This window comes from Colius striatus, chromosome 4 (genome assembly GCF_028858725.1).
Source record: "Colius striatus isolate bColStr4 chromosome 4, bColStr4.1.hap1, whole genome shotgun sequence".
In the NCBI taxonomy this organism is placed as follows: Eukaryota; Metazoa; Chordata; class Aves; order Coliiformes; family Coliidae; genus Colius; species Colius striatus.
In genome coordinates, this window is record NC_084762.1 from 21,739,773 (window position 1) to 21,766,071 (window position 26,299).

General features: G+C 37.0%; 1 protein-coding gene across 2 annotated transcripts; it reads right to left on the minus strand.

Moving 5' to 3' along the window:
• Nucleotides 1-1,011: 1,011 nt before the first annotated feature.
• MAK (male germ cell associated kinase) lies at nt 1,012-26,000 on the minus strand. Of its 2 annotated transcripts, XM_010203566.2 has the most exons (14): nt 25,745-26,000; nt 23,892-23,946; nt 22,862-22,983; nt 21,731-21,810; nt 19,697-19,829; nt 19,426-19,597; nt 16,382-16,549; nt 14,436-14,756; nt 12,841-13,007; nt 12,201-12,331; nt 10,855-10,986; nt 7,666-7,737; nt 4,873-5,001; nt 1,012-1,218 (listed from the first exon to the last, which is right to left on the minus strand). In XM_010203566.2, the coding sequence occupies exons 1-14, from the start codon at nt 25,843-25,845 to the stop codon at nt 1,064-1,066; spliced, it is 1,938 nt and encodes a 645-aa protein (XP_010201868.1). In that variant the 5' UTR covers nt 25,846-26,000; the 3' UTR covers nt 1,012-1,063. The 2 variants fall into 2 exon arrangements, with proteins under 2 accessions (XP_010201868.1, XP_010201869.1); XM_010203567.2 differs by lacking the exon at nt 7,666-7,737.
• Nucleotides 26,001-26,299: the final 299 nt, after the last annotated feature.

Consider the following 26,299-nt stretch of genomic DNA (forward strand, 5'->3'; position numbering starts at 1 on the left):
ACAGTGATGTATTTCATTACTAAAATTTGCGTGTTTTCAGGTACCTCACTTGTCCTTTAAGATATAAACCAGAAAGCAGCATCTTTGAAGAACAGCCCAGTATCCTCCCTCGCATAAATTAGTATACTTCTGTAGTTTAGATTGATCATCCAGTAAAGACATGTAGAAACAGAAGTTTACTGCTAATTTATGCCTTTTTGGCTAATTCACCCTTAAAATAACTGACAGACTGCAGTGATTCAGACTCCTTAAAACATCCCTGTGACACTCCCTTGACAGGACGGATAGAAATCTCCATAGATCTTTGACCAAAAATGATCATAAGAGTAGAATCTGATTTTTTTTAGGCTTCACTACAGCTTGGTGAGGTAAGTCTCGCATTCAGTACTTGTTTATCCATTTTCTAATATTACTGTATCATTCTACAGCCATATACAGGCCAAGTTTTTACACCTTCCTTGTGTGGTATTTGTCAGTGGATGGCTGATGTCCTACTACGAGGAGTTAAGTTCTCATTGCTATCATGAGTATTTGTACATTACAGACCTTAAGTAACTCTTAAGTACAGGAGAGTTCTGAAATCCTCATGAGAGGGCATGGTGTTCTTCACAAAAGCCTCATCTGTGTTTTCATTCTCACCTTTCTGGTAAGGAACCAGCCTAACACCTTAAAGTCTGGTGGTGTTCTGCTGGAGTCCTGCTTCTAGCTGCTGGTATACTTCAAGCATATGCCAATAGTAGACACTGCATCAGGTGATCAACTCTAAGAGTTGATTCAAGGGTAAGAGATCCATCTGTAGAAAAATGTAGAGTGAAATCTCAGTTTTGGCAATATGTGTTACACAATGCTTCAATAAATCCTACTTTTTAAAGCCAGTATTTTATGTGGTATTGTATGTATTACACAGGTAACAGAACAACACAGGGTCTTTTTTTTTTCCTTCTTTACTATTGCATAGTTTTAGGAAAAATTGTAGCAAGTAGGCAAGTAGGCATTTCAGGTTTCAAGTGCAGGAGAACTGAACACAGCTCACATAATATCTGTATATACAGGATGACATTTTCTATCTGTTTCCTCCATATTTGGCCACCCAGTCTGTTCTTCCATGTACTGGCTGAATTGTTGCTGGGCGAGTTAAAATATTCATGTTTTTTGCTGCTGAGTTGAAAGTAGGACCTGGTAGCTGGGCATGAGGAGCCTTGGTTTTCCAGGAACAATCTGAAAAGAACAAGAACTCAGAATTAATTTTGACTTTTAAGGTATTTCAATCCTTTATGGATAAAAGAGTGAGAGCTTAAAGGTGACTTATGGGACTCAAGGACACAGCAGGATGCTTTGGTCTCTAATACACTGTCCATGCTTCTTTTCAGATAAGGTTAGATTTCCTATAGTTTGTGTACCTTAGTAGTCATTCTTATCTACTGGATACATGTTTTGTAGCAATCCCTTGAATTATAGAATTGCAGAATGGCACAGGTTGGAAGAGACCTCTAAAGGTCATCTAGTCCAACCCCTCTGCTCAAGCAGGTCCACCTAGATCAGGTCGCTCAGGAACGTGTCCAGGTAGGTTTTGAAAACCTCCAGAGAAGGGGACTCCATGCCCTCCCTGGGCAGCCTGTGCCAGGGCTCCCTCACCCTCATTGGAAAGAAGCTTTCCCTTAAGTGGAACTTTTTGTGTTCCAGCTTTTGTCCATTACCCTTGGTTGTATCACTGGACACTACATAAAGTGTTGCCTCATCCTCTTGACATACACCTTTTAAATACTTACGAGTATTAACATTGAGACTGAAATTCAGTGAAAGAAAAGATGTGTATGTCTACAACACAGTATCTCCTGTTACAGAATGGAAACATCCTTTCCTCTATCTCAAATATTTTAAATAATATGTAATTATAGCACTGATAAGACCCAAACAGCTTTGACTGAAGAACAGCTTCTGGGGACACTCGTGTTCCTTTTGAGATTTTATGCCTCTTATTTCCTTCCTGCTTAGCTGAGAACTTGTGATGTAGCTGCTGGCAACTCCTAATCGTCTCCACTTCCTCTTTCCCTATTGATTTTGCTGGCTCTGTTCCAAGTCCACACGTGTTTTTATCCTGTAGTATTGGCATCCACCTGGTCTCAGGCACTGTGAGTAGTGCACCGCTGTATTCCTGGTCTTCCTACGCAATTTCCCCTTTCTGTATTTCTGACAGTTACTACTTCCCCAGGCTTCATGTGATTAATGTCATTGCCCTCTGGCAGGGGCTGACTGCTCATCCTTTTCTTCACGTTCTTCACCAATTCGGCTGTTTTTCCCAGTCTTTTAAAGCCAGTAATTTGGGACCTCTCTTTTCCAGGCTCCTACTATAGCTTACCATTGTTTCCTTAGCATTCCAAAAGTAAATCCTGAACCTTCCATTCCAACTTTCATAGTTTAGTCTTCTTTTATTGGGTATTATTGATACTTTTTTATTTTTAATTTAACATGTTAGAGATTAAAAACTTCTTTTTGCTGCCTTTTTATCGTTCTGTTCCTTAAGGAAAACCACTTTTTTTTTTGGTGGTGTTTCTCAACAGTGGGTTGAAACTACTAAAGAACAGGTAAGAATTAAGACATTTAAAAAAGAAGAATCTCAAGTATTTGAACCTGAGGGTTGGATTTCCACCTCTTTAAAAACTATTACTGTACCTTTTGTTTTAGGCTGTCATTCCCTCTCTTTTCATCAGCAAGTACGATTCTAGCCTACTGTGTGTCTTATCAGTGATTGGCAGTTTTCTTGGGTCTTGCCATTTTCCTCAGAGAAATTGATCTTTTAGAGTACATAAAATGATTTAAATTATGGCACTGAAGAACTTAACAGAACATATGAAGAGCACAAAAACGATTGAGGGTATCATAGAATCATAGAACGGTAGGGGTTGGAAGGGACCTTTAGAGATCATGACTTGTTTTGATTGACAAAGCAAAGAGTCACCAAAAATGTTAACGTTCAAGTATTGACAGACAGGTAGGAGATAAATCCTGCCATTTCCTTCTTCCTCATCTCTCTCCCCAGAAAAGTCTTCAGAGTGTAGGCTAAATGTGAGGAGGTTTAAGCAATAGGATTCTTACTCTTCTGTGGGACATGGAAGAGTCTCTTAATTGATCTCTATCTGTCAGCCTTTCTGACTTTTACTACACATTTTCTATTTCTAATTACAGATTAACAGTGAATTTATTTCCCTTTGGATCACCATATAATTCCTTTCCATTCCCACTATTCGCAGCAGTCTAGAGATAGTTGGAGATTTTGTCCTCCTGTGAACTTCTTGATCCACAGACTGTGAAAAATCAAAACTCTTGATGTTATCTTTCAGCAGAGAGTTGATAAGATAATGAACTGCAGCTCCAGCCTTCCCTGGTGGGCTTCTGATTGACTGAGACTCAGAATATGCACACATCTAAGTGTATTTTATGTCTGTGTGCCATCTCCTTCCTTCCCTCTCTCCTCCACAGAAGTCATTTGCAATTTCCTAAGAGGAACAGGTAACTCAAAACAGCAAGTCAGCCAAAAGACAACATGATTAAGCAGGACCATATCAGATTGGTCTGCCATAGGCCCTTGAGTTAAACAATCCGCTTGAGTTAAACAATCCTTGAGTTAAACAATCATTTAGGACTTTACCGTTTCCTCTGAAGTAACTAGAAGAGCGTGCTGCTGAGTTTGGACAGTGGCTTTAAATGTTCACTAGCAAACCAGTTTCTACTGCATCCTGAGTATTTCTGTTTATCTCCTCTCTGAGTCGGAAACGTACCAACCGAGAAGATGCTCAGAATGTCATCCATACCACAGAGGATCCAAGGTGCAGTTCAATTCAGAACAGATTTCATGTTGTTTTTAACTGATGAGTGGAACAGTCTTCTAATTTGTTTGTTAATGTAACGTACAGCTATATCATTACTGTATCATAACTATTAAGAACTATCATTTGCATTCTCATTTGGCTTTTACAAATGTACAATGTAATGTACAAACATGGAAAGTTTCACTTCACAAAGCACTTGTGCTTTCATGGGTACAAGACTAGTGTTGTCTCAGTATCCATAGACTTACGTAGCCAGCATGCTGAGATGAAGGCACAGTGAAAAAATGCCTGATCTGACCACTGCAGAAACCACAGGCCAACTAGAGAGGGCAGGTAGTGAGAAAATAACTGGTAATTTACTACTTATACCATATCTTTAACATTATTTGTGAACTTACTAGCTCACTTGATTAAGGTCTTTGCCTTATTTCATGCTGTTGAGGCCACTGTCAGCAGGGATCAGTGTCATTCAGTTGCATTAAGTGACATTAAGCTGATTGAAGACCCACACAAGACAACCCCAAGCTACGCAAAAGTCACTGTCAAGAAAATACTTCCAAATCCACTGAAATATAACACTTTCTTTAAAACTTGAATTTATCCATTTTGCATACGTACTAGGTCGGGACTGTATCAATTCTGACTAGCTACATAAATAATGGATTTATATTTGTGTCCAAGTCTAACGCACCGTTCACTATAGAGTTGTGGAGTTACATATTTTTGCAATTCTGCTTAGCCCTTCACTACTAACGAACAGTAGTTTAGGAAATGGTCCAAACTTGATAGAAGTACAAAAGGTTTACACTTTTATTTTATTGTTTACCTAGCAAATAATAGTACCAATAGTTTCTTTATCTATCAAGGGCTGTCTCTACACACCTACGCTCAGTTCACTTTCATTAAGAACAGTTCATGCCCAAGAATTTTATTTACAAAACTTGCAGAAAACCTTGCTGAGGGCTAATAAATCTTTTAGGAAGCATGGGAAATGAACATTTATCTTTTATCTCAGATAGTATGGTAAAAGGATGCTTCTCACCTGATACAGGTCCACCAAGAGGAGCTAGATGTATCCGTTGTCCAGCTGATCCAGCTTCTTTTTTATGAAAGGAAGGTATATATACTCCTGATGAGTTGCAAGTAGCACCACTTCCAAAAACAGTATTTCCTGTTGACATGACAGAGTTTTAGTATATTCTGTTGCATTCAGAAAACCTTGCCTATATTTTATAGTCACTTCAAAATATAGTTGCAATACCACAACGGTACTAAGTATGAGTGTTCTTTAAAAACCTCCCTACTCCCTATCTCTTAAAAAAGAAATCATTCGTTGCTTTGTACATTAGTTGGACTCTTTAGAGCACTTTAACAGATTTAGTAAGTTGCAGATCCGGTACATCTGATTTGCAATTCAGTAGGAATAAAGACAACAGAGCAGGATAAACATTTCATTAGTACTTTCATTAAACTTAGACCACATAGGAAGGTTTACGCTGAGTTTTAGAGAAAGGTCCTATCTTGCATTTTTCTTACAGCTACTTGCTTTACTGGAAGGTGGTTTAAGCACTTCAGTATTTGAAAACTAGTGTTCAACAGTACTCTTGTGTTCAATATGTTCATCCTAAATCTGTCTAAAATAGTGGAACCAAACTCTTCTTGTGGGCAGTGAGGCACCACTTGAGGCTGACTTTGCTGGTTTCACAGGTAAAGGCTTGTCATAAAAGTTAGTCCCAGTTACTCTCTTTGTTTAACCCAGGTTTTAATTCTATTGCCTCTAGTTTTGGGCTAGATCTTTCTTTAAAGCAGTGCTTGGAAAGGCTGACATAACCATAGCTGAGAAAGAAACATTGTGCATTTACACACAAAATTATTACTGAAATTATTGTCCAGTGGCAGAGGGATCTGTTACAATACTTAGAATCTCTGCTACAAGAAAATTTCTTACCTTCTCAATGTCTGTCATCACTTATGGGAGTGTTAAGACTATGCTGGCACAATGTCCAGAGAAAAATGCTTTTCTCTAGCAGTGTGGTTCTGCATTCGGTAGTATTAAATTTGTAAACTACAAGGCCATACACACAGTAGCTTTGATTTGACCTTTATCAAGTGTGAGCATTTTTATCATATTAACAATCAGAATGGTTTCAGTGGTAGTTGCAGTAAAACACACAATATCTGATTTGACAGTTTCTCTGTCTCATGAATCTCTGGCCTCAGTACAATCCCAAAATGTTCCCCTTCACACAAACACCATCCTCATAATTTCAGAGCTCAGAGCAGCAGACCTGAAAGCTGCAAAATTGGTCACTTACAAACTCAAAAAGGTTTCTTCAGCTGTGACAGCTGTGCTGGGCCATTGCATACCACCCTATTCAGAAGCACTAACAAAAAGCATTCCGATAACTCAGTTTTGCTCATCTCCCCAAGCTGTCACGTCTGCCAGTTCTGCAAACAGCTGTGTCTTCATGTGGCTTCCCTGTGCCCAGTTGATGCCAGTCTCCAGCACAGTAAAGAATGACACAAAAGTCCTGGTAAAAAATACAACTTTAATGAAGTATTCTAATAAAATTTAACTTTCTTGTAGTCTTGCAGTGGTTCTTCCTTTTCAGGAGTTTGCCTGAAAAACAAAATAACACAGTTTTTTAGGGCTCATTCAGCTGCCTATGCACTTAAACAGACACAGTCTCTTATTTGCCTAGTTCATAGTTCTGACAGCTCAGTAGCATCCCTTAGAATTCTGAAGTCTGCAATTAAGAACATGTCACGCCTTAAAAAAATCTACTCTGCCTGCTTCTTACCTACAGCTCAGTAAAGCTGCCTGTCAAAAATTGTTCAACTGTTCTTTGGTTTTCCTTACCTCTTGATGTCAAACATCCTTCCTCAGGTTGTTGGAAGAGTGCAGCCCATAGGAGCAGTCTGGGTGAAATGGAAAGCTTGAGGGGAGTGATCTTTTGTTGGATGAGAACAAGGGAAGAAGGAAAAAAAAAAGTTGAAAGAACATCATAACTACAAATAAACAAACAAACAAACAAACAGCTATAGAAAAGCACAGTTCCTTACCTCTGACAACTGCTATGCAAAAGAAGGGTTCTTGCTATAGAAGTATCCATCTGTCGGGCATTCAGGAGGCCTGGCAGCAGGCGTATAAACAAGTGCTCATGGCCATGATGTCAGCAAGCATAAGCATGGCTGTACCCCTTGCCTCAAACACCAGGTAACTGATGTTTCTAAAAGAATAAAGTCATTGACTGGTTTGAGCTGTGTAGTGAGTCCTCAAACCCCTATGAAAGACATGCCATACAGGCTGTACATACCAGAGGAGCCAGAAACAGGGAGAGGTGAAACATTCCAGCAGCTTTACAATGTTGATGGTAAACAGTGTGTTTAGACACAAACTAGGCTGCCTGGAAACCTGAATTTCCACTCTCTAACACTGAGGTAACTCCACCAAAATCTATGCAATCCCAGTGCTGTAAAATCAGTGTAACGGACAGAGAATCAGAGTGCAATCCATTGTGCAAGTCGTAAGTGCTGTTGATCAAACAGTTTGTCAGGTGAGATGCATATACTGCTTTAGGATCCAGCAACAGTGCAGTGATATACTGTAGATTATAATTAGGGTAACAGACTATTGTGTCTTTTAAAGTACAGTCAGTGCCAAGAGTCCAGAAGTCATCACAATGAAGACAGCAAGGTTTGATAAAACAGTTTACATCTGAAACAGAAGTATATGGTCATCTGGAATACACATTACAAGTGTAATTTTTAAAATAAAATGAAAAGCATAAATAGGAAACGTGCAAATAACCAGGCCATAATTTCTATAAATTACCTTTTGGATCCTCTAATTCAGCCACTCTTTCTTTGCATGATAGCTTTTCAATAGGTATAATTAAGTTCTCATCTGTAGACCGCAAAAATGAAAGGAAGAAAAAGATGGAAAGAGAGAACTTTAGAAAAAGTGTATGAAGAACCTGGCTAGGTGATGTAAAAGAAATGAGGGAAATTAAAGCAAGAAAGAATAAGTATCTAACATTTTAATAATTCTACCATAATAATTTTATAATTTTTACATATTCTCATTTCTAAGTTTTCTCAAGCAGGAAATGTCACCCTAGTGTTAAGATTTTGTTACAAGATTATTAGATACTAGATTCCTTTCTAATCATGCAATAAAAATGTGATTTGCCAACAACGCAATCACATTCCAGTCATACAAACACATAAATCACATATTTAAGCACTCGAGCAGATCTGTGAAGTTGACTGACCACAACCTTAACAATTCTTCATAAATAATGCATCTGTAACTACTTGCTCTTATCTAATTTTGCCTCTAGGGCAATGATGTGAGTGAGAAAAAAAAAACCACTTAAATAAACAAACCATATTTAAGCAGTAAACAATACAGTGTCAACTTTCACTTCTGTCAAGATGAAAAAAGAAAACACGTACTTTATATGTATTATATTTCCTTGATTAGTGGTCCAGCTATGCTGGATTCATGTGTGTCTGTCTTAAATGCTGTTGCCTCCCCAGTATACAAAACATCATATGCAATTTGAGATATTGATGGAAATAATACCAAGTATTTTCAAACATACAAAATATTCCATTTTGGTAGATCCCCAGACTAAGCCAGTAAGATAGTAACTGTGCTTTTACTATTATAATTCATTTATTTTCTGTGCAGTTTAACAGGGAGATGTCTAAATTATTAGAATCATAGAATTACTTCGGTCGGAAAACACCTTTAAGATCATCAGGTCAGCTGTAGACTCTTCTTCATGTCTGTAAGTTACTGTCTCCATTAGGCTTCACTGTCTTTGCAAGCTGCAAAGTGTCATGAATGGTAACTACTGACCAGCATAGAATCATTATGGTTGCTAAAGGTCTTTAAGATCATTAAGTCCAACCACTTGTAGAGAGTGATCTTGTCTCCCTTCAACCTCTTTTTCTCCAGCCTCCCCAGTTCCCTCAGCTGCTCCTCATCCGACTTGTGCTCCAGACACTACACCAGCTTCTTTGCCTGTGGCTGGACACACTCCAGAACCTGAGGGGCACAAAACTGAACACACTATTTGAGATGTGGCCTCACCAGTGCAGAGTACAAGGGGACAATCACTTTTCTCGTCCTGCTGGTCACGCTGTTTCTGATACAAGCCAGGATGCCGTTGGTCTTCTTGGCCACCTGGGCACACTGCTGGCTCACATCCAGCTGACTGTTGATTAACACCCCCAGGTCCTTTTCTACCATACAGCTTTCCAGCCACTCTGCCCTAAGCCTGTAGTGTTGCCTGGGGTTGTTGCCCAAGTCCAGGACCCAGCACTTAGCCTTGTTGAACTTCATACAATTGGCCTCAGCCTATTGCTCCAGGCTGTCCAGGTACCTCTGAAGAGCCTTCCTGTCCTCAACAGATCTATGCTTCTGCCCAACTTGGTGTCATCAGCAAACTTACTGAGGTCTCTTCCAATCATCTCATCCAGATCATTGATAAAGATGTTCAACAGAACAAGCCTCAGCACTGAGCCCTGGGGAATACCACTGGTGACCATCTACCAAGTGATTTAATTCCATTCACTACGACTCTCTGGGCCCAACCATCCAGTTTTCCACTCATCTCCGAGTAGGTCCATCCAAGCTGTGAGCAGCCAGTTTCTCCAGGAGGATGCTGTGGAAAATGATGTTCAAGGCTTCAGTAAAGTCCAGGAAGACCACATCCACTCATTTCCCTCATCCACTAAGCGGGTCATCTTGTCATTGGAAGGAGATCAGGTTGGTAAAACAGGACCTGCCCTTCATAAAGCCGTGTTATCTGGGCCTCAGCCCTGGGTTGTCCTGGGTGTACCTCACAATGGCACTTGGGATGACCTGTTCCATAACCTTTCCCGGCACCGAGGTCAGGCTGACAGGCCTGTATTGGTGCATACTTTGGAAAGAGCTCTGTGGTTTCATGTCTAATTCCCTTGCAAGACTATTTTATTAATTCCTTCTGAGACACCCAGATACTGTATTTTAGAAACACAAAAAGGCATGTATGATGATTGCTTAAAAAAGTTTGGTTTAATCTGTCAGAATTCTGGTAAGTGTTGTTATTTTTCCACTTCCTAAATTCTTTCACACAATTTCAGATGAACAACTTCTAGCTCATCTGACTTTCAGATGGAAAATCAGGTTTGTTGACACTGCAGAATGGCAACTGAAGTGCTATTAAAGTAGGTGAGGTATATGCATGTAAATAAACCTTCTGAAGTTCTTTCTGTGCAGGCATATAAGGCTAGGTGGTTTATTTGCATTAAAATATTTGGGAGTGGCTCATTCTGGCTGGACAATGGCTGCAATGTTGTTAACAACGTAACCTCATTTCACAGGGTGATGAAACCGTGTGCTTTTAAGTATAGGGCTTCATGGTCAGATGATAAATTTCAGTTTTGAGTCTGATCTTTTCCTCAGTGAAATCTGAGAGAAGCTGTTTAACTAGTCTTAGTCTTCACTCTACTAAATGGTGATAATAGTGTTCTTCACAAAAGTCCCAAAAGGCACCTCACCAGAATTTCATTGCTGAAAACAAGGACACATTTCATGCAGCAAAGCAATTAGGGCAAGGCTAGTAGGTTGTGAAAAGACATGTTCAGAATCTGAGACAGTACTTTTATTACACGAGCACATTACCCACCATCTTATTTTCATATCTGAGACTGCTCTTCAACAGTGTTCCAGGCCACATTGACCAGGCAGTAATGAAGTCAAACTATTTGCTTAAATTAACACAGTAAAATAATGGTTTAAGAGGATTATGGAAAAAATTTATCTTGACAGAACATTATAATGAGGAGCTGGTCTGTACTTCCTTTATGCTCTGAAAGCAAAGTAAATAGTTTACACACAAAGAAGTTTTATTTAAAAGTCTATCATTAAAATAAGAAAAAAGGCTGAAAACAGTAGTAAAATCCTATGGTCTTAACTAAATTAATTCAAGGATGATGAGAAATAATTTGACCGCTTCAACGACATTTTTACCTGTAGTATTTCTGTTGAAAGTTGCTCCTCCTCCAGTATGTGCCAAAGGTTTAGAAAACAACCGGTTGCTCCAGGTTCCATGTGAGCCTTCTTTATTGACTGCTGCTAAAGAGACATTCTTGGGATTTACACCTTAGAAAATAAATTATGGAAAACATTAAAAATGCTGATTTTTCAAACATAATTTAACCAATGAAAGCCAGATATTTCTAGAACAGTAAACCAACACTGAATTATTTGTAGTATAATGTAAACATCATTAATATAAAAGAACACTTCTCTTTATGCTTTCAAGAGACCTTTTAAAAGCCTTGTAAGTACAGTGACTCAGTTTCTATAAAACCATAAAATCATTATTGAGCTTTTTGACTCTCAATTATCACAGATTAAAAATACTTATAAAAAAACTAGGGTTTTCAATGCTGAAAATAAACTATTTCTTTAAGGGACAAAGAGGTTCTTGTTACATTGGCATTTTACAAGTATTACAAGAGTTAATGAGAGTTAACAAGAGTTAAATTCCTGAGAAAATAGTGATACATTGTACCAAAACAACTTGCCTGACAGTCAGGAATTGCTTTGTGAGCCACCTGAATTTTTATGTGTGGATTACAGAGGAAGTCATGATACATTTACTGCAATTGTGCAAACCATCTTGATAATAAGAATAGACACTGAGACAGTAAGGAAATAATGTGATTATAATCAGAATACTGACTGAAGGAAACATTCCCTTTTCTTTCTCCTCCTTCTTATTCTTCTTCCTAGCATTTACATAAATTTGTGTTATTTTCCTGATAAAATCACCCAGATTCAGACTAAGAAGCCTATTTATTTTTAAGGAGGATGATTACCTTGGGAAGTGAAGTGAGTATGTGAATTCCTATCAGTGCAAGTGGCTAATAATTGTAAATTGTACTTATTAGCCTTCTGAGCTCAAAAGCAAAAAAAATACATTTCCTGACACTGCAAAACTGAGAACTGTACACTATATATATCTATATATATACATAGTTTCTTTAGACCTCAGATACACTTACTGATGGGTCAAGCAGGATATATTCCTAAGAATCCAAGAGACCTTGGATTCATATTACTGAGAGTTTATATGTTACTGGTCATAAGGCCTGTGAACTTTTATGGTGTATAAACAGTGTTGAATTTGCATAGCCTGGAACTTCTGCATTGATTGTGATCTGTTCTGGGAAAAGTGTTTAGTCCAGAAGTTGAAACTTTAGTCTGGTTATGAAAACCAAAAGTATCCAGTTTGAAATCTAAAGTTTAAATGTACCGTACATAGATTACTCACAGCTTGATTTTCAATGGGTATTGACTTTTACCCTTACCAGGCAGATATCTTGATTGTCTTAGGTAGTACTGCTTTGCTGATGTATTTGATCTTCCAGAATCATTTCTCATCAGAACCTTGTTTTCCCCTCCTGACTGGATACAGCATGAAGCTTTAGGTTCTGGCACACTGAAAAAAATCAAAACATTCAAACAATGTGACCGACAGTTCCAGCTTGGAATACCACAAGCTGACCCTAGCCTGAAGAGTACAGCAATTTTCTCTTATCCCACTTTCATCAGAAGAATTTATTCCCACAAAGTAACAGGCAAATCTCATACCCCACGAGAGTATGATCAGAGACTTTGAAGGATAAAGTGTATCCAACACTACAGAATAAAAGCAAATGTGGATAACTGTGGCAGAACTTAGTATCAAACTTAATTGCCAAAGGAAATGAAGTTATATCTGATTTTACTAAAACTCACACTTTCTTAATACTTAATACAACAAACACCTAAATCATATAGTATCTGAAAACAAATCAGACTCAGTTAGGACGATAAATTCTTTGGACAACAAAATTCTTGCAGGATTTTGGCAACTTAAAATGTAGCAGACTTGTCTTAATCAAACTATAAATCTACTGGACACTGTTTACTAAAAAAAAAAAGTGATTTTATAATTATAGGACTTACCTAAAAAGACATTCCTTCTTTTTCTTTTCTTTTAACAGCGCAATGCTAGGCTTTTTTGAACATGACATTCCAAACTCAGTGTCATCCAAGTCATCCCAGCTATCCACAGCCTTTACCAAAGTCTGACCCCATCGTCTTCTGCAGCTTTTAGGACCTACTGCACCATTCTGAGGGCCACTAACTGTTTGTTTCTATTTTGAATAGGAGAAAAAAAGAGCTTCCATTCAATTCTAAACTTTTCTCTCTAGTTCACTTCCTGATTACCACTTAAGAACCTTGAGAAAATTTTTCCCACTGTGTTGTGCATATTTTGGTCACACTCTCAGAATGACTTGAAGCATGAAACATAACAATACTGCCAGGAAACGTTTTGAGTATAGCTGTTCTGGACTCTCATCCTTAAATTGCTGACATCTTTACTTCAAATAAAGGAGTTAATGTTCTATTTGCAGTCCCCATTTGGCACTCAGCCTCTACTACTGGTGTCTGGCATGAACTCACTTGTCTAGTGACAGGACAAGGGATAATGGAAAAAAGCTGAAACACAAGAAGTTCCATTTAAACATACGGAAAAACTACTTTACTATGAGGGTGAGGAAGCCCTGACACAGGCTGCCCAGGGGAGGGTGTGGAATCTCCTTCTCTGGAGGTCTTCAAAACCTATCTGAACGCGTTCCTGTGTGACCTGATCTAGGTGGACCTGTTTCTGCAGGGGGATTGGACTAGATGATCATTAGATGTCTGTTCCAACCCCTGCCATTCTGTGATTCTATACTTTCAACAGTGGTACAGAAACTGTCAAGAAGTAGTGCACAGTGATGGGCACAGGGGTGCTGAACATTCACGGCTGTCATGCTCAGCGTACCCATTGCGGATGCCCGAAAGTAAATACAGCAAATGAAGGTAGTCAAGCCTTTCTTCCACAGAAATTACAGGATTTTAAAATTTTCCTTTCATCTGACCACATTTTGTTTTCCAGTATTTTCTGAATATCTGTTATTTTTAACATACTTTCTGTTGCAGTTCAGTGAGTGCAAGTGAAAAGCAAAATGAAAATTACAAGCCAAAGTTTTACATTCATTTTGCTAAAAATCTTTCTTATTAAATTTGCACAAACTTAGGAATCAGATGAACTTTCTCAAGTGTCTTCCTGCTTGAGGCAAGAGAATTTTTTCTTTTCCACTTATCTATTATATACAAACGACACTTCTGTGAATTGTTTCTTGCAGGTCAATAAACAATAGCTGGCATAACTACACTACTGTATAAGCAAGTTAGCAAAGGCTGTTGTAAATGAATGTACATTATTGATACACGCAATCTGTTCTTCTTATTTGCTTCAAAAATTCAATAAATGACCACTTATATCCTTTATTAACCCCGAATTATCTATTTGCAAAACCCACTTGAAAGTGTTTCCTGTGTGACCTGGTCTAGGTAGACTTGCTTTGGGAGGGGGTTGGACTAGATGATCTCTAAAGGTCTCTTCCAACCCCTACCATTTTATGATTCTATGAATTTTCAGGGGATCATCTGGTTGAATATAGTAAGAACTTTTTATAAAATCATCTAAGTATTTATTGAAGGCAACTTACTGGTGATGAGATTTTATTGATTGCCGGAAAAAATGGTTGTGCCTGTGGCTGCTGCTGTTTTGGTACTTGCTGGCTAGCTGTATTCTGAGGCAACTGAATTTGCTGGAGGGGCTGGTGGTTAATGTTTGACAGGGGCTGTGGCTGTGTTTTCTCAGGTACATCAGGTGAAGACAGAGGTTCTGGCTTGGATATGGCTTCCAGTTTAGGTAAAGCTGGCTTTGACTCTGTTGGCTGAACTGATTTAATTGGAGTCTGCTTCTCCAGATACTGTGAAGGAGGTCCTAAAACTTGGCCAACGTGAAAGTAAGGGTACTTCAAAGCCTGGAGAAGAAGACATAACATACTAATTTTACTTCAAAAAGTGGACTTTGGTAACCTCATCAAGGATCTAAACATATTTCTGAAGCATTTGAGCAAGCTCTACAGCAACAGATGCAAGATGCATGCATAATGAGATACATAAACTGCGTATTGATAACTGTCAATTAGCTGTGTATTTTAAATCCTTCTCATTATATAATTCTGTAAGATGGATACACTTGTTCATTTTACAGCAGTCATGTCGTTTCTTTGCCTCCTTTAGTTGTAGGTTTTACAGAATCTGTGTTTTAAACATTTTAAATATTTTACATTCACAGGTAGACTCCACTACCTTTATCATACGCTTTATTGCAGATTTTCACTGCTAAATCTTTTTCAGCAATTTGATGAACAGCTTTTTAAAAATTTATTAAAAGTAACCCCAAAATCAGAAGGGTGCTGATTGCCATTTAATATTAATGTGTGGGTTTTACAATTAGAGGATGTTAATGAGCAAAGTTCCTCCTTTATTTTCTTAACACCAGCTTTCCCAGTTTTTGTTTTGCGTTGAAGTACATTCACTGTGCTTCATTGTGTTTATTAGGAAAGTGCAGTGTCTATCTTCAGGCAAATGTGTTTTCATCATTTTTCTCTGACCTTTTCCTGTCCACTGCTACACACATAGCATGGACATACCTCACTAACATAGCTCCTCCTATGTCAAAATGTCACACTTTGCTACTCGGGGGTAGGATCCTACTCTTTGTTAGTTCTCAAAGAGATATTTGGCCTCAGCTGCATTTGAGAATTGCTATCTTTGTACACATTTCCATGTATATGCATTAAACTCTTCCTTTTGGCTGTGGATTACACAATTACTGTAGCTGCTTCTTTGACAACTCACTCGGGCGAAAGCTGGTTATTTGTTTTCATAAAGCACCATGCAGTAGTCTGCTTGGTACTATCTGCCTAAGCACTTCTGAATCAATTGCATTATATCCACCTAGGATAAATCACAATATGTCCTTTTTCTTTCCCCAGTGTATTCTGCTTTTATGCCTCCTAAATAGGATTGCATTAGAGATGAATACTAAAAAAAAAAAAATTAAAAAATCCACAATTGGCTGTAACCACCTTTGATTCTTGAAAAACTGTGACCTTTGTGACCTATTGGTACATTCTTTGCAAAGTTCTTTCTTTATAGCTTAGTACAGTTTACATCTCATATCCAAGTAAAAACAGTCCTTAGCAATTCCGTACTGCATTTCATCTGTACCTTCAAAAAAAGCAAAACTTAGTTTTCAATATCCCTCTTCATACAGATGCAGGAAGACAAAGAAGGCAGCAGAAGTGACTTACAATTCAGGAAATGTGCAGATCAGATTTTTCTCCATGCTGTACAGAGAAAGTTTTAGAATATGCCAATACAGAAGACAACATTGCAGAAACAACTTTAGAAAGAGTTTATGATGCCTGCTGAGACACGTTTAGCACTTTCTCTCCTCACCACTCAGTCTCATTCCCACCAAAGCATTCAAAATGAGTAGTTTCCCTGGCCATCAGTATTATAACAATCAATTGGTTTCCATATCTATAATTTTTAACATTGTAAGAAATTTCACTCTTAATAATTCAAGTGTTCAGACCTGACTTGCTGTAGGTCTCTTCTTTGGATTCCAGTTTAACATATCACTCATAAGCTGTATTGCTTCATTGCTTGCATTTGGAATGAGAGTTTTCAGGCTTATAGGGACACACTGTGGAAAACGGAAATTCATGGCAGAAGCAAGATGGTATCCTTCTGGCCAGTCACTCTGTTTCAAAGGAAGGAAAAACGAGTACAGTTTTAAATTTCATCAGATGCAGAACTACCTGTTCACTCTGTCTTTCATTCTGAATATGAACCAGTAAAGCTTAGTCTCTGAATAAGCTTTCAAAACAGGTATACACTTGTCATGCAGTTTGTTTGTATAAATATGCTGATGAGAATGTTATGAGAGATGGCATCAGAAGCCTTACTGAAGAGAATGTATGATATTAGTGCTTCTCCTCTATCCACAAAGCCTGTTACACTGTTACAGGAGTAAACTGGATTGATTTCACAGAATTTGGACTAAAGATACCATGTTAGTTATTACTTACATTTTTAGGTACAATAGTTTTGGCTCTGTTAACAGAGTCTGTGGTAATCAAAGAACTCAAATAAATTTATAAACAAGGTCGTGTCAAGACTTCATGTGGCATCTCATTCCACCTCAGACAATAATTTGTTCATTTAAATTAATGGAGACAGACTCTTTCCTCCTCCACTCCATCTTCCTCCTTTATTGGAGGTGGTGATGTTCTGTTTTCCAGAGGTCATGATAAAGGAATGATTTAGAATAAAGTAGCAAGAGCTGTGTGTTGAACTGGTGAATTACAGGAATAGGGCGAAAATAGTTCAAGCACAAAAACGAAAACTACGTTCCAACTTTAAATAATTGCAAATATTTTTGAAGTGTAATTGCCAACATTTAACTAAAGAAAATCCATTTTGTTAACCTTTCTTTTCCAGAATGTCATACTACGAGTGCACCATCACTGACAGTGCTTGAATGGTGCAACTTACTGCTGTATTTATAAAATAAAGCAATATTTTATAAATAATGCAACTTCATTTATAAAATAAAACACTGCCACTGCTGAAAAAAACACAAACTTACAGAAGTCGTTAATATGATATTATAGACTTAAAAAAAAAAAGGAAATTGGAATGAAGACATCTTCAGGGCATAAATCAGGGCATAGATTTCTTATTGCAGGATAATGGAATAAATTAAAATGTACATCTGAAAAAACACTGTTTGTACAACTATCTGAAAAAACAGGCTCTTGAAATAACCGCTCCTTTTTTTTTCAAAATGCAGGACAGTACTTCACTTGCAACAAATCACAATTTGTTGTGACAATTCCTATCATAATATTTAAGTGTTCTTCTCAGTAATCTCCCTGAAGAATGCCTTAGCATTGTCATTAAGGAGATAATATTCCCAAGTCTGCCCAGCAGATGACAGGGGACACAAAGGAACTAATTACAGCTTCCTGCTCCTATTGGGACGACTTACAGTGTCTCTAACCCTTAGGGTCTTTAGAAGGAGTTCCAGCTTTCCCTGAAATACTCAGCTGGTAACGCTCCTTGCTTTCCCAAGCAATCATCTTGCCAGTCAGGGAATGATCATTGGGCTTGATGATCTTAAAGGTCTTTTCCAACCTAATGATTCTTCTGTTCAACTACTTAGAGAAAAAACACAGCAGTCAGCTCAGCACTGCTCTGCTACTACACACAGTGAAGATCTCTCTCTGATCTCCCCACACTTCTAGAACTTGTTTATACTATACACTGAAAATGTTCCAGAAACTAGTATATTGCTCTCTTTCAGATATTCTTAATATATATCAAAACGTTTTGCTTACTGTCCTAGATTTATGAGCTACTTAAGAGACTTTAAATCTGTGTTTGAAAACTCAAGTCTTAAAATACTGCTTATATTACTTGTTATTTCTGATGCACACTTGTCATAGTAAGTGCTGTTTTACACATCACAACGATTTTCACTTGGTTTTCTAGACTCAATTTTCATTTCCACAATGTATCATCTATAAACTTTCCACCTCTGACCTTTTACTCTGTGCTCTCTCATGAGTTTGCACCTGTTTCTCAGTACGTTCTCTTGGATGTTTTCCCACCACTTTTCCTAGCTAAGCTTAATCTATTTCTATTTTGAGTTTTCTTTTCCTCACTTCTCTCTTGATAACATATCCTTTATTGGACAGGAATTATGCTGTTATTTTGTGTTGGTAGAACACTAATAAAATAGATATCTACCTTTCCCACTCTAAGGTTTTCCAGATGTAGGGACTCTGTGCTCAGTGAGTTATTTCACCAAGCTCTGTCTGTCCACAAGGTATTGGTATATGCCATCTCTTAGCTTAGTCTCAAAAAAAAAAAAGTTTACATTGTATTTTTTTTTCAGTTTATTAAACATTTGGAAGGTAAGCTTATTCTTTTCCTGCATATTCATGTATCCTTTTGCTACAACAACTTTTAAATTGAAGTGAATATAATTACATACACTTTGTGTGCACTACCCAAACCTTCCTTGTCATTTTAAACTTAGAAAAGAATTATTTCCAAAGTAGTGCACATTTTTCCTCCATTCCTTTTTGTTTGCTAATAATATTTATGAGAGATCTGTGTTTGAGATCTAATGGTTTCTTTATGCTTTAAAAATAAGAAAGACATTATTTGTCTTATTTGTGGTATCTTTTACAAGCTCCAAATTCCATGTGCCAGCCTTGAAGAGCGGCATTTTCAGGAAAGGAGACTTCTGATTTTCTTTCCAATATATAGAGCTTCAAATAATTGAATTAAACATTTTTTTCTGACTTTCATCATCAGGGGAGAGAAAGGCTACACATAACGGGATGATATACAAAAGATGCTAAAATACAACAAAATACAAACATTGCATGCTTTAATGGAAGCTTAAAAGAAATACAGTGTGAAAACCTTAAGTCTGCAGGAAACTTACTAAACTATTCATTTATACGTATGTTCAAAATGAGACAAATTAAAAGATTATAAAACGTAGAATGTTAACTTTAAAAAAAACCCAAACAAAAGAATTGTGTGAGTTTTTCCAAGTCTCACCTTCTTTGGAGTCCCTAATACTTGGCAGATTTTGAAGATTTCATCTACTTCACTTGTGCCTGGGAAAAGAGGTCTTAGAGTGTATAATTCAGCCATTATGCTGCCAACTGCCCACATATCAATAGGTGAACTATAGATAGATGATCTTAGCAAAACTTCAGGAGCACGGTACCTATGAGGATGGAAAGAAATAATAGATAAATTGAAATGGTAATGAAAGGTAATTAGTTAAGACAACTTATTAACCACCTTAACTTGTTAATATACTTACCACCTGGTAGAAACATAATCTGTATATGGTGGCTGAGATCTTAGTTCTCTAGCCAAACCAAAATCTGCTATTTTCACAAGTTCTGGTCCAATACAGAGAAGGTTTTCAGGCTTCATATCTCTATGAAAAAATCCTATACAAGACCAGATAGAAAAGAACAGCAAATTATTGTGTCATCGCTTCTTAAACAGCAACCTCTATTAATCTAAAATGTACTTTGTGGATGTTTTGGAAGAATATAGTTTTTCAGTTCGATTCTGTTTTTAAATTCAGCATAAAAGAATGGTAACCCTTGCCTCATGCATTTTCCTGCCAACGATTGTGACACCAAGTGTTAAATTAACAAATGTAAATGGTCATTAACACACTGAATAAAAGGAATTGGGTATTGCAACAATACCAAATAACAGGTACAAAATCTTTTGCAAAAACTACAACTACTTTGTCAGTTTTGGATAACAGAAAATAGAGCCTTTGACACACTTACTTGATTTATAAAATTCCTTGATTTGTCATAGTAATAACAATTTGCAGACAGAAAAAGGTATCAAAATCTGCTCAGAAATGCTTAGTAATGCAAGCGCATAAAGTTTCTTTAATGCTTGCTGTTGGCTTGAGAATCTATACACCTGGACGGCAGTTAAGTCACTAAGCATGTCAATTCTGCTGTTTCATTGGTACATGCAAAGTTATAGTAGAATCAATTTGATTTAAATTCACTTGCTACATTAAAGCACTTGATTTCTGCCTGCAGAAACTGATAATTTCCACCAATTTCTTACAGTAGTTATTACAGTGAAATATAGATGTTCAAATATATCATACCTGTCATTTCCAAAAACCTATGGTCAAAACAAAATATTAAGATTCTAACTTACAAATGGCAGTGTTTCTTAAATTCAATTTTTCTCATTTATTTTATTTTAAAATAAGGAAGGAGAAGAGAATAATAACCAGTGGAAAAGTATATTATCTTGATCAGAAAGACGTGAAATAGCAATTTCTGAGTATTTGATAACACTGAACAGAACTAATTATTTGTTTGAATTCATCAACAGGCCTTGTAAGGATGCAGGAGAGCCAATCAGAGATCACTGGGAACCTGGTTTATTTCATTTTCAGATAATATTTTTGTGTCTTTGGAAAAAAGATTCCAGCGTGATGTGAAGGGCAGGTAGAAAATGAAAGATTTGGGCAAGAGACTAGATTATTACTTTTCTGAACGCAAAAGAGCTTAATACCAGTATTTCAGAATGCTGTTTGCAAACAGATACTAAACATGAGCTAAACTAAACATCAAACGCTTTGTAAACGCTCTGAAACTTTTTGTTGTTGTTGTGAGCACACAGCACCTTTTATTGAGACTCTGCTTGTAATTTCTGGGAAAGTCCCATCTCTTAAAATACTTAAAATCATGTTGTATTTGATAAGGAGATGATTTCAATTTCTTAGTGAACAAGTTATTTTTTTTCAGATGTAGGGTATCAAATTAATTATAGTATCTCAAGGTAGAAGACACTGACATCTGTAAAGTATTATTGCTCCTTCAAAAAGTATTTTTAGTGAAACAGAAATGCATAGGATAGCACAGCACACAGGTTTCTTTAGTTTATCTGGTAACTAAGATAGGAAAAAAGAACAAAGCACTGTAAGAACAATATCCAACACTTTCAATAAGAAAGAGGACAATTTTATCATAGGAAAACAAAGTGTAACTAAGTATGGTTTAAAAATGCACCATACTTGAAAAGGATAAGAATAGAATCATAGAATGGTAGGGTTGGAAGAGACCTTCAGAGATCATCTAGTCTAACCCCCCTGCAGAAGCAGGTCCACATAGATCAGGTCACACAGGAACGCGTCCAGGCGGGTCTTGAAGACCTCCAGAGAAGGAGACTCCACAACCTCCCTGGGCAGCCTGTTCCAAGAAAATTAATAGCCTTTGCTTGATATTTTTTTATTTGTGTTATTACTGGGTATTATTTTATTTTCTAAAAAAAGTGCTACACAGTTGAACTGTAGTATGAAACCTACCGTGTTTATGGATAAAAGCTAGCCCTTGTAATATCTGATACATCATGTTTCTGATGACTGACTCAGGGAACAACTTGTTTCTGTGAAGAAATAGATTAACAACTGCACATAATTAAAAAAAAAAAAAAAAGTATTTTCAGAACATATACATTTCTTCATTTTGCACAACATGTCCCGAACAGATGTAAATAAACCCATAAAGTCTTGCAAACAAAGTAAAACAGATGCAACCAGCTCTCATCTCAAAACCTGCTTGCTTGCCAGGCTTTAGTTTCACTCACTTTGAAGTGCCACAGAGGGACTTTTTTGCAGAGAGGTTCACGATCCTCTCTGTAGAAGCTGGCTAGCCAGTTGTGTGTTTGACCAGATGAACATGGAATGCACAGTAATGTGGCAAAGAAGAGACTGCACACCACAGGATGCTGGTAGGTGTGTTACCCAGTGCGCAAGCAGGGAAACACAACTGAGATCAGTGCTTCCCAGCTGTAGGTAACATTGTGCTAATATCTTAGCAGCTATCTCAGGATGCAAACCGAAATGCTCTGCACATCAGGAGACGGTGCTTAATAGCGTGTGAAGGAAACACACATCAAAGGCAAAAGAATTCACCAAAGAAAAATGTTAGTGAAAAGCCAGGTCCTATTCCAAAGTCCACCTGGCCAGCCTTGCTAGGTATTGTTTGTCCAAGATTACACCACCAGTCAGTCCATACATAGGTCTTTCTTTTGGGCATGCGTGAGTGTACATGCAGATGTCCATCCCCACCTTAAGCCAAATCCATAAGCAAAAGTAGAATGAATAGTATTTATCCCATCCTTCATAAATGAAAGTGAAGGCTAAGAAAGGAAAAAAAAAGTATTTGGAATTTCTCTCATGGCTCTGCACACCAGAGACATGCTTTAATCTTAACAACGGGGCAAACCATTATTTCCAAAAGCATTACAATATTGCATATTGCAAGGCAGAGCAATGCAGAATTCTATCCTCAGATGAGCAAGTGCAGCAACTCCTGTTCACATCAGTAGGGCTGCAGGAAGAGCCAAAACCAGAAATTCCAATGTGTTAAAGACAGTAAAAGAATCACTAAACAAAGCATGTTAGCATGCTACTTGTTCCGTGAAAAAGACATACCTGTCCTTCATTAACTGATAAAGATTTTCCTTCATGTATTCAAATACAAAATAAAGATGGTCATTTTCTCGAATGACTTCTTTCAATTTTATTACGTTGGCATGGTTTAGCTTCTTCAGAGACTGTAACAAAACAAAATATGGCTGCAGGTAACTTGTCAGTGATTTTGATTCCTTATTAGAACTAAATGTTTAACACAGGAAAGTTCCTAGCAGAGAATTTACAAAATATGTCGATATAACAGTCTGTGTTTCTGTTTCAAAGAGGGACAAACCAGCAACAATGACATTAATCATAGTTTAAACCTTCTGATTTAGGGATTACATTATTGCTGAGGTGAAGATTAACACAGAAACCTAATTCCCTGCAATGAAAGACAATTCTGCAGCTGCAACAGCTCCTGCTCACAGAACTGAATAAGAAAACCCAGCAGGTTTTGTGGTTTTTTTGTTACAAAACTTCACGAAGAAGGATTCTCTTACAGGTTTTCTTTTTGGCAATACTGATTATGTACATTCTTCAATAAATTAAAATTATATTATGGATATCCAACTTCTTTGTAAGGGAATTTTGCACATGTAGAAGATCAGATGATTTAGATTTTTAAGCTCGGGATTTCAAGTATTATTCCACCATTTGGATAGCCAAAGTCCCAGTGCTTTCTAGAAATGCCCCAAATACAACACATAAGGACTACATACATCTAGAAATCTGCAGGTGGAATGAAAGAGCAGGATGCAAAACCACAGCAGCACACACACACACACACACACACACAATTTCTTTATCTTTTCTCAAAGACAAGAGGCATGGCCATGTCTCATAGCCAATACTGGAGAACAGTGGGATATTTCACAAAGCAGCAAGAGGTCTAGGAGAGCCAGCACTCCATGGTTTTGTGGCATCTTTCCCCCATTTAAAGAATTCATTGGATTTGACCTTTTGCTTGGACATTGTAGATGCCCTTTTCCTTCATGCAAATGTAACCAGACACTTTTTTTTTTTAAATGTGGCATGTTCACCACTTTACCTTGACTTCTCTCAAATTCATACATTCATCCCATGAATAGAACTTTCTTTTCATTCTGAAATACAAGTCCAAGATAAAGTATTTTCAGTGAACAGTAAGAATGCTTTTAGAACAAAAAAATTCTAAATATGTTATTTTCCAAGCACAGTATTAGCTGCATTTTAAACGTTCTAGAATACTCATCAGTAACACAATTAAAACCAAACTAAACTCTTAGAATTGCTAGAAATTTAAGTGTTTGATGATTAATCACTAAAACCCCCTATTTTTAGAAGAGTAGTTAGCCAGAGAGACCATGATACTCCAAGGTATTTATGCATCAAGGATGCAAAATCCATCTTTTATTTGAATTGTGTTCTTAATAACAACAGTGATGCTGCACGTAAAACATGGATATTTCAATTCAGAAAAATAAGTTGCACCTTCTAGGACAACATGAAAATTGTGTTTTTGAAATCTGCAAAGCATCTTGACTGCTTAACATTATTATTAAGCATCTGCATTGATTGGGCATTTTTACAAACCTGTGCCAAGGTATTAAACAACAAATTGAAATTTTCTTTTTTTTCCAAGCAATACTCATACACATGTACAACAGCCTCTAATCATTACATATAATGGTGTAACAGATTTGCAAATCTTGCATAGATACAAACATGGATAGTCAGTGTTGCTCAAATCTTGGGACTGAGTTCTGAACGTCATGTTGTTTGGTGTGTTTTTGTAAAGTTCTTTGCCTAGAGCAAAGAAACTTAAATCCAAGACTAACCGTTGAAAAGAAATGTTATCTGCAACCAAAGCTGACCTCCCTCAAATCTCAAACTTTAAAAAAAAAACCCAAAAAACCCACACAGATGAATTCCAAATCAAGAGAATGAAAAAACACTTCTGACAAAATGTTGTTCCTTTTGCTTAAAGAAAAAAAAAATAGTCTATGGCAGATTTTTGTTTAAAGCTTAGACTAATACTAACAACTTAGGCAATCCTACTAGCAATATGTGGAAAACCCTGAATTTCTCAGAATTTTTTAAAACAAAAGTCAGTAATCTATATTATAATTATCTCTCTGCAGTGAATTCATAAATGGAGGGGAAAAAACTCCCCCATAATAATGAAAATCAATCATGGCAACATACCATTCCTGGTACTTGTGCTTTACATCCTGCTTGCAATTCGGTAGGCATACAAGAACTGCCCCACTCTTGTGGCATAATTTTGTTGCTTTTTACCTCTTTAGGCAAATGTGACAATGCTGATGATTATGCACCGCACTACTTTATTAGATCCAAGGAGACAGCCTTTATTTACCTACCCAGATTGTTACCCAGTAATTATCATTGTTGTAATACCTGAAACTTACTGTGCTACCTAAAAAGATTTGAGAGAGTGGGAAGGTGTTTCAAATCTACCCATGAAGATGGTTAATCCTACAATTCATACAAATAAACTCCCTAATTAGTGAACTGCATATGCAGTTTTGCTTGTCCTTTGGTGTTAGCCTAACAACATTTTTAGAAGGAAGCATGTTTGAACTGAACAAAAGCAGCATGTGATTCTGTATAAATTACTGATTTATCTTGTCTTATAAACTAACATGTCTCACTACTGATCTGAAGTCTGACCCACCATTACCTTGTTAACTAAAAAAATTAATTTTACAGAATCACAGAATAGTAGGGGTTGGAAGGGACCTTTAGAGATCATCCAGTCTAACCCCTCTGCTAAAGCAGATCCACTCCTTAAAAAGAAAAGGGATATTTTTTTCTATTCTACACAGAAGGCAGTAATAAAGTTAAAAGTGAAAGTCTTTAAGGTTCTGCAAGTACTTTTAACTGAATTTAGATATTACTTACCTTTTGATAGCCACAAGTTCTCCTGACTCATTGCTCTTTCCCATCAACACACTACCATAGGTGCCATCACCTAGTTGTTTCATGATTGTGTAACGGTTCATTTTTTTAAGACCCAGGTAGCCGAAAGCTCATAAAATTCTGAATATCTTCTGTTTTATTAAAGGACTGTATACTTTTTGGTTTTCTCAACAAAATGTTCTTCCAGACTATTTTATGCTGGTGAAGGTCTTCTCATAATGGAGCAGGATATTCACTGTTCTCCAAATTACAGCTTCTCTGAGATCCAGATGTAAACTTTAATGTAACACAGACATTCTTACACAGCTCTTTAAAAAAGAAAAAAATGAGAAAAAAAAGACAGAGAAATCTGTAATTTTACAGTATTTTAGGAAAGAGATACTCTAATATTTATATTTAAGAATAATTAACCTCAGATCTCTATGAGTTCTAACACTTCAGTATAACTATTTCCTTTAAATCCTTCAGACTGCAGAAGATGCCTGGTCTAGCATTAGGGTTAGAGTAAGTAGGCATAAGGCAGTCATGGTTGCTGTT

What these genes read in the sequence shown, in the direction of transcription:
- MAK (XM_010203566.2), bottom strand. Translation starts at nt 25,845, where the DNA reads ATGAACCGTTACACAATCATGAAACAACTAGGTGATGGCACCTATGGT. An exon ending in AGAGACCTACAGCAAGTCAG is followed by an intron (nt 14,757 to 16,381) that starts GTCTGAACACTT and finishes CTTCTTCTCCAG; the next exon opens with GCTTTGAAGTACCCTTACTT. An exon ending in TGAATTAGAGGATCCAAAAG is followed by an intron (nt 5,002 to 7,665) that starts GTAATTTATAGA and finishes TCATGTCAACAG; the next exon opens with GAAATACTGTTTTTGGAAGT.